This window comes from Trichechus manatus, unplaced genomic scaffold (assembly GCF_000243295.1).
Source record: "Trichechus manatus latirostris isolate Lorelei unplaced genomic scaffold, TriManLat1.0 scaffold00027, whole genome shotgun sequence".
Classification (NCBI taxonomy): Eukaryota; Metazoa; Chordata; class Mammalia; order Sirenia; family Trichechidae; genus Trichechus; species Trichechus manatus.
In genome coordinates, this window is record NW_004443963.1 from 18,744,985 (window position 1) to 18,757,951 (window position 12,967).

At 42.5% G+C, this 12,967-nt stretch overlaps 1 protein-coding gene across 6 annotated transcripts in view; it reads left to right on the forward strand.

The window, feature by feature from the left end:
* The window catches only part of TNRC6B (trinucleotide repeat containing adaptor 6B), an 81,731-nt gene that overhangs the window by 16,295 nt on the left and 52,469 nt on the right, over window positions 1–12,967 (forward strand). For 5 of the 6 annotated variants that reach the window (XM_023729063.1, XM_023729061.1, XM_023729057.1 and 2 more), the window contains 4 exons: window positions 1,467–1,808; window positions 4,110–6,458; window positions 8,663–8,821; window positions 11,619–11,794. In XM_023729063.1, coding sequence (XP_023584831.1) covers window positions 1,467–1,808; window positions 4,110–6,458; window positions 8,663–8,821; window positions 11,619–11,794 — 3,026 coding nt within the window. The remainder of the gene's footprint in view (window positions 1–1,466; window positions 1,809–4,109; window positions 6,459–8,662; window positions 8,822–11,618; window positions 11,795–12,967) is intronic. The other variant, XM_023729062.1, reaches the window with a different exon arrangement.

Sequence of the window (12,967 nt, forward strand, 5' to 3'; positions counted from 1 at the left end):
ATTCCATCACCATTGTCTTCAACTCACTGTCCCCTAGGCTTCCCATCAAACCTTTTGAGTTGCTGTTGTCAATTTGATCTCACATAGATAATTCTTCCTTTTTTGTACCTTAGATGAAAGTTTGTAGAACAAATAGTTTCTCATTAAACAGTTAGTACACATATTGCCCTATAACAATGGTTAACCCCATGACATGTCAACACTGTCCCTTCTCAACCTTGGGTTCCCTGTTACCAGTTTTCCTGTCCCCTCCTGCTGTTTGCCATTTTTAAAACTAAGGTAAAAAATTATTTAAAATAACAGGGAAAGTATCTACATTTTAAATTTTTATTTTGAATACAGAATTGATTTTAAAATACACACACAGACATAATATACACTTAAAAAATTGATTTTGACACAAAAAGATTTACAACATTTCCAATAATTACACCGAGGGCCGAGCAAGTCTTTGAGTTCAGATAGCTGTAGAAACCAAAACCAAGTCGAGTTCTGTGATTCTCCAGGCCTGAGGTTCCTGTAGGGGTCTACTCTGTGCTAGGCCCTGAGAACAAAAAGATAAAAGATGGGTCCTGGAGAAAGTTGTGGCCCAGTGAGGGAGAGAGGCCTGGACATGGGGAATTTCATATAATATGGTAAATTCAGCAGTAGTGTATGGGGGGCAGCAGTGTTTCAGGGGCATAAATGAAGGGTTCTTAGCGCACCTATTCTAGGGATTTCAGGAAAAGTTTCTCAAAGGTAAGTCTTTATGAATGTGGATGAAGGGAAGGAGCCATTGGGCTGAAAGCCTTGAATTCTTTACCAGGGACTTTGCGTGGAGCCCATAGGTGCACTTATACTTGCTGGGCAGCCGTTCAAGGAATTCCACTGATTTAGGAGAGCGGTGATTGCTTCTCTTTCCTCAATTAATGGAACCGAACTCCATGACATTGCGGTCTTTGAATGCCTGTCGTCGCTACTCCCCACCTCCACCCTACCTTTGGTAAAGTGAAGATGCTACGGAGAATTTGGAAAGACCATGTTCCTCTAGAATAGGGTGAAAGGAGAGTTGTCTTCCTGGAAATGGTCTCATGCAAGCTTTCTTAAAAATATTCTTTAGAAAAATATACAGTTAGTCTTCCATATCCATGGGTTCCTCATCCACAGATTCAACCAACTGTGGATCGAAACTATTCTGGGGGGAAAAAAAGCTTTTTTGGGGTCATTATTTCCTAAACAATACAGTATAACAACTATTTACATAGCATTTGCATTGTATTTGGTATTATAAGTAATCTAGAGATGATTTAAAGTATATGGGAGGATGTGAGAAGGTTATATGCAAATACTGCACCATTTTATATAAGGGACTTGAGCATCCTCGGATGTTGGTATCTGAGGGGTGGTCCTGAAACCAATCCCCCGTGAATACAGAGGGATGACGATATTTGATTTCAAAGGCTTGTTTCCCAACCTCTCTCTTTCAGTGCCCGAAGTGACGAAACCAAGTTTAAGCCAACCAACGGCCGCCAGCCCAACTGGCAGCTCTCCATCGCCACCAGTCAATGGTGGCAACAATGCCAAAAGGGTGGCAGTGCCGAACGGACAACCGCCAAGCGCCGCCCGCTACATGCCTCGGGAGGTGCCGCCGCGATTCCGTTGCCAGCAGGACCACAAAGTGTTACTAAAACGTGGGCAGCCCCCTCCACCGTCCTGCATGCTCCTTGGGGGTGGGGCAGGGCCTCCTCCCTCCACAGCACCTGGAGCAAACCCCAGCAACGCACAAGTGACAGGAACACTGCTGCAGAGTGAGAGTGGGACTGCACCAGGTACGGCATCAGTGTTGCTGAAGCGGGTTCACAGCAGCTTTTGAGAGAGAGCACTGCCCCAAAGTCAGACACTTGTACTGCCTGGTGTAAAGCACCCAAAAATCGTTAATGATGTAGGATGTTGGGATTATTCAAAAGAGGGGAGAGGACCCCAGTAGGTAATGTGTGTAGGCATTTCTCTTCTGAAACTGGATCTTACTGTTCTGTAAGTGTGTGCTCTTGGCATGAGAGGCTTATGGAGCTGCTGTTTGTCATCACCCTTTAGGGCTTTTTTTTTTCTTGTCTCAAACGAGTGGTACTGCTTCAAGCCGCCATAGTTCCAGCTGTTACCACAAGTATGTGCTCAGGATATGACTGGAAGCTGGCTGTCCTAGAGGCTTTTTCTGGATCTTCAGATGCCCATGTTTATGTTTCTAGAATGCTGGGAGTATAGAAAGAATGGTCTCTTAAATAACAATAATAGAATCTTGGCACATTACCAAATAATAGTCTAATAGGATATGTTATTAGAATATATATATTCTGTATAGTTTATTAGATTTTTCACATCAGTATTTCTTTAGAGGACCCTAGATTATGACCTTTGTTTTATCAGGGTAAAAACTGTATGTAGAAATAAGGGATCGTTAGCTGAGGGATTCTTCTAGACATTTTTAGAGTTTTCAATAGATGAGTATTAAATCAGTGAAGAAGTTTCCAAATAACCTTTATTTTATTAGCTTATTAATACATTTCAGCTTATCTCTTAGAATGGTTTTTGAGCCCATGTTAAAATTCAGAGCTTGAACACCATCAAAAGTTGGCAAGAACAGTGGATTGGTGATTGTTACAAATAGGATGCTTTATTCTAGTTCTGAGTTTGAACATAGACTTGCGTAGAAAACTCTTGTCACCGCCTCATCATGTGGAGAGTAAGGGTGGAAAGAAGCTGCACGGTGACACCAGCTTCATGCAGAGATGAGCCCTATCCGAGAGGCTTACCTGTGGAGGCTGTCAGGCCAGGCCTAAAGAGGGCAGGGGGCGGCCTCATGGCCCTCCCTTTCTGGCTCCTTGTAACCATTGGTGAAAGGAAGTATGTGAGGGGGTGGTCACATCAGGTGTTTCTTCAGCTGAGTAGAGCCAGACCTCAAGGTAGACATCAGTGCAGTGTGAGTCAGAGCCTCCTGTTTACATAATTAAAACCAAGGAGGGGTCCCTATTTCAAGAGTTTGGGATTCTATGCTTTCTTTTTATATGGCTTTATGTTGATTTAAAACTGCTTGGTTAAGGAGCTAAAGTGAGTTTAGAAGAAATAATTTAGTAAAAACTTGTCATTCCCCTCTTTCCCCCTACTGTATGTGGTAAACATGTGCTGACCTCTTAATCTGAGCTTTATCAGAGTAAGTCCCTTCAGGATGTGATTGTTATTAGAGTCATGCTTGTTTGCCCCCAGCACCAAGCTCAGGGGGCAGTCATCATTCACCAGGTATTTCCTGAGCAGCACGGCACTGGCCACTGTGTGGAATTGAAATGTTAGTAAACTATGGTCTCTTTCCTGTAAGGTGCTAACATGGGGGGGTGGGAAACACAAACACAGTGACTGTGCCTATGAGCAAACTGATTCCAGACGGGGAACAATTATTTTTGGGTCATGAGTCCAAAAAAGCTTCATAGAAGAAATGGCGCTTGAATTAGACACAGAAAGATGAGTAAAATTTCAGTGCGTGAACTCAGGAGGAAAATGCAGTAAGTGCCACTGTGGCATGGTGCCAAGGTGAGAAGGCACAAGTTGTGGTGGAATGTCAAGTAGCGTGGGATGTAGTCGTATTCATGGAAAGTAATGGAAGATAAAGACTGGAAAGGTTAGTTGGTTCCAGATCGTGGAGCATCTTGATCAGATACTAAGCCAAGAAGATTAGCTTTATTCGTATATACTGAGAAACTGTTGAAGGCTTTACACAGCAGTGATACAAACAAAGGTGTGCTGTAGAAAAATTACCCCAGCCGTGAGTGTTTAAAATAGGTCGGAGATAGGGAGCAAGTTTAGGGTGTTAGGGCAATTGTCTCAAGATAAAAGAAAGCCCTTCTCTGTCATTTGGAATGGCAAGGAAGTAGGCTTAAGAGATGTTGTGGAGTTAGACTTAGCAAAATATAACAGCCAGATAAAATGAAAGAGGAGAGTTGTCATATAGTTAACCAAGACAGGCAGCTGGGCAGGGAAGCTGGTTTGTGGGGAAATGGATGAGCTCTCTCACTTTGAGCTTGAGGTGTTTGTGGATCCTCCATGTGTGGCTGTGACTGATGAAACTATCTCTTTTTCAGATTCAACCCTTGGAGGTGCTGCTGCTTCAAATTATGCAAATTCCACTTGGGGCCCGGGAGCCTCCTCCAACAACGGCGCCTCCTCCAACCCAATTCACATCTGGGACAAGGTGATTGTAGACGGGTCTGACATGGAAGAGTGGCCTTGTATTGCCAGCAAAGACACTGAGTCTTCTTCTGAAAATACCACCGATAACAACAGTGCCTCGAACCCTGGCTCTGAGAAGAGCGCTCTGCCAGGAAGCACCACTAGTAACAAAGGAAAAGGGAGCCAGTGCCAGTCTGCAAGTTCCGGGAGCGAATGTAATCTTGGGGTCTGGAAGTCTGACCCCAAGTCTAAATCTGTTCAATCTTCCAGCTCTACTACAGAGAGCAGCAATGGACTAGGAAATTGGAGGAATGCGAGTGGTCAGGATAGAATTGGACCTGGGTCTGGCTTCAGCAACTTTAACCCAAATAGCAACCCATCTGCCTGGCCAGCGCTGGTCCAAGACGGAAATTCTAGGAAAGGGGCATTGGAAACGGATAATAGTAATTCCAGTGCACAGGTTAGCACAGGAGGTCAGGCATCCAGGGAACAGCAGTCAAAGATGGAAAATGCGGGTGTTAATTTTGTTGTCTCTGGCAGAGAACAGGCTCAAATTCATAACACTGATGGACCAAAAAATGGAAACACTAACTCCTTGAACTTAAGTTCACCAAACCCCATGGAGAGTAAGGGAATGCCCTTTGGAATGGGCTTGGGGAACGCCTCCAGGAGCACTGATGCCCCTTCACAAAGCACTGGAGATCGAAAGACTGGGAGTGTTGGATCTTGGGGTGCAGCTAGGGGGCCTTCTGGAACTGACACAGTCTCTGGACAAAGCAATTCTGGAAACAATGGGAACAATGGAAAGGATCGAGAGGACTCCTGGAAAGGAGCTTCTGTTCAGAAATCAACTGGGTCAAAAAATGACTCTTGGGATAACAATAACAGGTCTACGGGTGGGTCCTGGAACTTTGGCCCTCAGGACTCTAATGACAATAAATGGGGTGAAGGGAACAAAATGACATCTGAGGTCTCTCAGGGAGAATGGAAACAGCCGACTGGGTCTGATGAGTTGAAAATTGGAGAATGGAGTGGTCCAAACCAACCAAATTCTAGCACTGGAGCATGGGACAATCAAAAGGGCCACCCCCTCCCTGAAAACCAAGGCAATGCCCAGGCTCCCTGTTGGGGAAGATCTTCCAGCTCCACAGGAAGTGAAGTTGGAGGTCAAAGCACTGGAAGCAACCACAAAGCAGGAAGTAGTGACAGTCATAATTCTGGCCGCCGGTCATACAGGCCCACGCACCCTGATTGTCAGGCGGTCTTGCAGACTCTTTTGAGCCGAACTGATTTGGACCCCAGGGTGCTTTCAAACACTGGCTGGGGCCAAACTCAAATTAAGCAGGATACAATGTGGGATATTGAAGAGGTGCCAAGGCCTGAGGGGAAATCTGACAAAGGAACTGAGGGGTGGGAGAGCGCTGCCACACAGACCAAGAACTCAGGGGGCTGGGGAGATGCACCCAGCCAAAGCAATCAAACGAAGTCTGGATGGGGGGAGCTCTCAGCCTCAACAGAGTGGAAAGACCCCAAGAACACAGGGGGCTGGAATGACTATAAGAACAACAACTCTTCCAACTGGGGAGGCGGACGACCAGATGAAAAGACATCTTCCTCTTGGAATGAGAATTCCAGCAAGGATCAAGGGTGGGGAGGTGGACGCCAGCCCAATCAAGGATGGACTTCTGGAAAGAATGGTTGGGGAGAGGAAGTTGATCAAGCAAAAAACAGCAATTGGGAAAGTTCTGCAAGTAAAGCTGTGTCTGGGTGGGGTGAAGGGGGGCAGAATGAAATTGGAACTTGGAGCAATGGTGGCAATGCAAACATAACTTCAAAAGGTGGATGGGAAGATTGCAAAAGATCTCCAGCATGGAATGAGACAGGCCGACAGCCCAACTCCTGGAGTAAACCGCACCAACAGCAGCAGCAGCCACAGCAGCCACCGCCACCACAACCAGAGGCTTCTGGTTCATGGGGAGGCCCACCTCCACCCCCTCCAGGCAATGGACGACCTTCCAATTCCAACTGGAGCAGCGGGCCACAGCCAGCAACCCCCAAGGATGAGGAACCCAGTGGTTGGGAAGAGCCATCTCCACAGTCAATTAGTCGGAAAATGGACATCGACGATGGCACTTCAGCATGGGGAGACCCTAACAGTTACAACTACAAGAATGTGAATCTGTGGGATAAGAATTCCCAAGGGGGCCCAGCACCTCGAGAACCAAACCTGCCTACCCCGATGACCGGAAAATCAGCATCAGGTGAGCAATGGCTTTTTCTCGGATGTTTTGATGAAGAAAAGAAATCCTTTTTACAAAACATTTGTATTAAGCTGCATTTATTCAACTAACTTCATTCTGAAAATCTTTATGACATTTTTGTTGTTAAAAAGAGCCTCTCTTTTTAAAATGAGAGTAATAGCAGATGGTGGGAGTACTATTTAATGTTCTTTCTTGTCAGGAGGAAAAGATGGCAAACCTATGTTATAGTGACCCTATAGGGCAGAGTAGAACTGCCCCCTAGGGTCTCCAAAGCTATAATCTTTACGGAAACACATTGCTACATCTTTCTCCCTTGGAGCGGTTGGTGGGTTCAAACCGCTGACCTTTCGATTAGCAGCTGAGCTTTTGCACCACCAGGGCCCCTCTAAACCCATGCTAGTCCTCAAAAATTATTTTTTGAAATTGTATTGGTCTGCAGAGTTCAGAAGTCTTTACATCTTGCTAAACAAACTATGCTCTAGATTTACAAGTAAAAACAAAATAGGAGCTAAAATGGACCTGATCCTCTGTTTCCCCAGCAAAGGGAAACGTACTGTATTTGTGTCCCTGGGTGGTGCAGAAGTCATCGCTGTCTGCTGCTAACCGAAAGGGTGGAGGTTTGAGTCTACCCAGAGGTGCCTTGGAAGAAAGGCCTGACAATATGCTCCTGAAAAATCCTCCATTGAAAATCCTATGGAGCACAGCTCTACTCTTACACATGGGGTCACCGTGAGTCAGAATCGACTTAACTTGACGCAGCTGATTTTGGTTCTTCCAGAGGCCATCAGAATGCTGCAGCAAAGCTGGTATCTGGGATGTTTCAGCCACTTTCTAGAGAGTTTTTCGTGATTGTCTCTGGAAGTGGAATACTTTGTGTAAGAGATTGTACTTATGACAATCAGTTGCCCAGAATTAACTGAAATCCAAAAGAGGGTTGTAGAAAGGTGTAATCTTTAACACTGCAGGTTGTGTATTTGCTCGTGTGTAAAATTTTCTTCCCTCTCTATTTGAATAGGAAACATCAGCCTTGGTAAATTAAAAGTATACTGGTAATGTCATGCATCATTGTTAATTGGTTTAGTGTTGTCAACTTGAATGTCCTTATAAAGCATGTAGATGTAGTTCAACAAATTAAGGGTGTTTACCTTTTAAGCCTTTTTTTTTTTTTTAAGTCAAAGTTAATTAAAATATTAATAGTTTGTCCACTCCCCAGAATAAGCCTGTCTGGGTCTAGTGTTCAGTGAATCCAGTTGTGGCCACTTAGCAAATGATTATTTTAACCACTTCTTTTTTTAAATACTGAAAAGAACGAGGAAACCTATGAAGACTGCCTGTTAACCCCTTATCTAGAATATAACCTCACGTTTATTTAAAAAATCATACACATTTATAAAAACCTTCAAACTATACAGAAAAGCAAAAAGTAATAAAAGAATCTCAGCCCCTAGACTTTGTCCCCACAGGTAATCTCTTAGAAGTTAGTGTCTCATTCAGAAAATTTTTTTCATACCTATAGCAAGATATTTTATATCTGTCCTTTTTAAAATTTTACACAGAGGAGATGGTACTTCATATACACTTTTCTTCACCTTGCTTTTTTTGCTATGTACATATATATATGCACTTTCTGTATCAGCACAGGTAATTCTTCTTTTAATTACTTCATTTGTGGTATTCATTATGGGATGACACATAGTTGATCTAACTAATCCCCTTTTGGAGCCCTGGTGGCACAGTGGTTAAGAGCTCGGCTGCTAACCAAAAAGCTCGGCAGTTCAAATCCACCATCCGCTCCTTGGAAACCCCATGAGACAGTTCTACTCTGTCCTGTAGGGTTGCTATGAGTCAAAATCGACTTGACAGCACTTAACAACAACAACAGTTCCCGTTTGATAAACATGTAGGTTGCTTCCAAATATTTGTCTAAGAGTGATGCAGTGAGCATTGTCATACGTGTAATTTCATCTACTTTTACTAGTATGACTGTGGTATAATTTCTTGGCAGTGGAATTAACTAGGTCAGAAGTTATGTGCATCAGTTTTTTTTTTAAGTGACATTGCCAAGTGCCCTCCATGAAGGTTGAGCCAGTTTCTATTCCTGCAAACAGAGTATAGGAGTGCCTCTTCCCTGCTTCACTCCCACTGGATATTACGGTGTTTGATTTAACAAATTGTTCTTAGAGACACATTTCCTTTCTTTATAGTCTGGAGCAAAAGCACACCACCTGCTCCAGATAATGGTACTTCAGCTTGGGGTGAGCCAAATGAAAGCAGTCCTGGGTGGGGCGAAATGGATGATACAGGAGCACCGACCACAGGCTGGGGGAACGCACCCTCCAATGCTCCAAATGCCATGAAACCTAGTGAGTATGCAGTGTTTTTACTTTCCAGAGATTCTCTGTTAACTGGAGGGTCAGACATTTTGGCGAGGGCTGTTTAGCGTTTAAATTGTTGTTCCAACGAGATTCAGGACCTTGGACGTTAAATAAATGGTTAACAGGAAGTGGTGGTAAGTGACTTGACTTGGAATATGTTAAACTATTTACAGTTTTGGTGATTTCATTTTAAATTAGGTTTAATATCTGGCCAGAATTGAGGTTGTGATGAGATGCTTTGAGTCCCCTGGCTTTTACTGTGGAGTGAGGTCTTCACTGCCCAGTGGTGTCATCCTTCCTTCTCTTCCCTGCTTTTCTGCTTGTCCCTCTTCTCATACGTCCACCCACCTCGGAACGTTGAGGGTTTTTTGAACCCAAAACAGATTTCTTCGTTTGAATTTTTAAACGGAGCATGTCATGCTTATTCATAATCATTGAAAATCGGAGCTATACTTGATGCAGCTCGTGATGTGCAGTCAGAGTCATTTGCCACGCTTTGTAAACTGGTGCTGTGGAGTGTCTCATTGGGTGTTCCTAAATTGAGAAATTCCATTTCAAGTGCCTATTTTCACTTGCTTGTAGCTTTCCCAAAAATATTCGTGTCTGTTTTCTACCATATAGCAAATATAAGGGGTTATCTTTTGATTAAATGATGCAGTCATACTGAATGGTTAAAATTTGAACGAGAATAGAATGGTTAAAATTTGAACGAGAATAAAAATTCCATTGGAAACTTTGTTGTATGATGTTCAGGACTCTTAGTGCTGCATGAAAGAATATGAGCTTGTCTATATTCGAGAAATTCACACTTGTGCCTAGGTAACTTGACTTGTTTTTAAAAAATATCCTCCACTTCACAGAAATAGCTCTGTAAAGATTTTGTTTTCATCATGATTTTCGTTAAAAAATTGGTTGTATCATCATGGGAAATATCATCGAGTAGACTTGAAGTAGATCCAAAATGCTGTTGGAAGACATTAACCGGACCCTTAGCACAAAGAGGTACTTCAGCTGTACCTGCAGGATTTTTATGCGTCTTTCCCAACCTTGGAGTTACCTTTCTTCCATCACAAAACCCTCATATTTTTCCAGATTCTGAAAACAACTTTTGCTCTTCAGAATCTTCTATAGCTATAGCTCACGTCCTTTCTCTGGGTAATGTGAATGTATGATGCACAAAGGAAGGAGCTAAATCATCACAGCTTAGCAGTTGATGCTGGTAGTTAACCTGTGACATTCTCTAGTCTAAAAATGCCTTAAATTTGATGTTACGGGTCCTATGATTAAAAATCAGAGCTCTCTTTTTTTATTTTTTCTGTAAGAAAACATTTATTCAAAGTTCAGCTCCTTTCTCTAAAAGGTTACCTGGATGTCTTCATTTTTATAAGGGGGTCCATATGTTATTTATATTGAGTTTTTGATTCCTATTGCTTGCCAGTGGATAGCATAAAGCCTATGTTTACATAATATAAATCAGCCATATAAATTTATCATCCCTTATGCAGAGGAAACAGTCGTGGGTATTGATTCAATTCTAGCAGCAGGGAGAACAGCATCCCAGCCCTGCCTCTTGCTGCCTGTCTAGAAAGCCTCTTCTTGTGTCTACGATGAACCCCATGGAAGAGCCCTCAGATTCTCTTGGGCCTTGCTAGGGGGTGAGATGCCACAGTTAGAAGAAATCAACCATCCTGTGCCTTGTGGCACTTTGTGGGAGTCTGTGACTGACATGTCGATAGCCTGGTCCTAGGGAGTGGTAGCAATCATCTGAGGAAAAGGCTGGAAGAGCCATTTTTTGGCTGGAGACTCTTCATATAAAGCTATCTAAATTAAATGGCTACCCCTTCCACAAACATTGTCTTGTTTGGTAAAGTGAAGATGTGGATGGAAGCTTCTGGGCACGATGATGTATTTTCCCTTTTTCCATTATTTTATACAGCATCATTATTGCCAAATGTATCCTTGAATGCCCTGCAGTATGTTCGGAGAGAAATTAAGGATTTATCCCAGTCTTCAAATTAAAGACTTTACTTAGATGGGGATGTTGGTAGAATAGACTGAATACTAATGTCCTCCTTCGTTGAACACTAGAGCCCTCTTTGATTTCTCCCTGTCTTCCCTCCTCCCTTCCCCTCTCTGTCCTCCACATCTCCTTCTTCCGTCTTTTAAAAAACTATTGCTTACATACTGTCTTTGCCTAAGATCTCTTTAGTATATATTTCAAGTATAGCGATTTAAGAAGTTTCAAGTTTCCATGGCTACACATGAATTTCTCTTCTTTCATCATACATTTGATAATCATAAAGTTTTCTCTTTTATTGCCTTTTTCTTCTCCACTTTATCCCAAACAATGTAGACAGTTGTCCTTTATCATATGTCATATTTGTATTGTGCATCATATGTAAAGAACATGCTGTACTTTAGGAAGAGTAAAAGCTAGGACTATAGTAAACCATGTTCATTAAGGTTTGTTTTAATTGAGATGCGAAATTTCTTATAAATATTGATAAATTCTTCCCAATTTTGGAGTTCTTATCAAATTGGCGTAGGAGAAAAGGCGTTGAACCAGAAGTCAGGAAGTCTTGATTTTATGGTTAACATACTCTTTTGTCATTGAACCTTTATGGGTTTCAATTTCCTGAAATGTGAATAATAATATTTGCCTTGCCATGTAGATGAAGTAGATAAAATAATAAAAATACTAAAATGCTGCACCTGTAAGGAATTATTATTGTGGTTACTGCTTAATATAGCTACTGCATACAATCAATTTCTTCTTTTCTTAAAGATTCCAAATCTATGCAAGACGGCTGGGGGGAGAGTGACGGGTCAGTGACAGGAACTCGCCATCCCAGCTGGGAAGAGGAGGATGATGGAGGAGTCTGGAACACCGCCGGCTCTCAGGGAAGTGCTTCCTCCCACAACTCAGCAAGCTGGGGACAAGGAGGAAAGAAACAAATGAAGGTAGTCTGCTTTACAAATGATTGAGCTTTCTTATTCATTCTTAGAAGGCAGAGCTGAGATTTTTTTCATGGAAGGCGTGGGCTAGCTAGAGTCCTCAGAGGGGGCTAAGTAAGGGGGAAAATATATTTTCTTAAAAACAAATAACTACTCCCTCTTTCTCCTCCACATAATAATTCTTTGGAAGTTATCAAGGCACACTTTATAAATGCTTTGTGCTTTTTCATTCGAAAGCCAAAGCAGTTCTTACAGTAAATCTGCATGAATATGTAAAAGAGAAACCAAAGTAAGATAATACTGGCTTCTCTAGTGGCAATCAGCATAACTGGATTTTTTCTGATTCAGGAAATTCCAAGACTCAGAACCTTTCTCCCAACAAACTGAAGTACCAGTGTGTAATCTGGCTGCAGGAACTAGGTGGTTTTTCTACATCCTGTACCACGCTGTGTTGTAAACTTGTCACTCTCCATATCTTAGAACAACTTGGCTTCCCCTTTGGTCTGCATAATTTGATGAGGACTTTTTAATCGAAGTTTTCATCTTAGTTTTTAATCTAGAACAATAGTCTTTGAAGTACTTTCTTGGCAGAAGCATTCCTTTTCATTCCAGCCTTTTAGTTCACAGACAAATGAGTGTAAATAATGGGCAGCCATATACTTAATTTCAACATGGGCGCTCCGCTGCCCTGTGAAATGCGTCTGTTCTAACAGCTACTATTCTCCCAGGTTTCAAATGCCACAGGCTGTCTTGAAAGGGCCTTCAGGTGGCTAAGGGTTGTGCATTCATACCCTTTTCCTAAAGGATATTCATTTTGTTCTGAATACCCTAATTTTCTTTTGGAGCCCCTCTCAGTTGCAAATGATTAACTCACTCTGCTGCTAACCAAAAGGCTGGAGGTTCAAGTCTAACCAGAGGCTCCTCGGAAGAAAGGCCTGAGGATCTACTTCCAAAAACTCAGCCATTGAAAACCCTGTGAAGCACAGTTCTATTCTGACACATGGGGTTGCTGTGAGTCAGAATTGACTCAACAGCAACTGGTTTTTAAACTGTTTTAGAGTTCTACTAGAGACCTTTTGTTTAAGCAGTCATTTACAGTTTCCTCTCTTTTAAGGACTTTTATTTCATTACTCTAGTCACAAAAGGAATTATTCAGTGAACTTTTCCTTTTTAGAATTT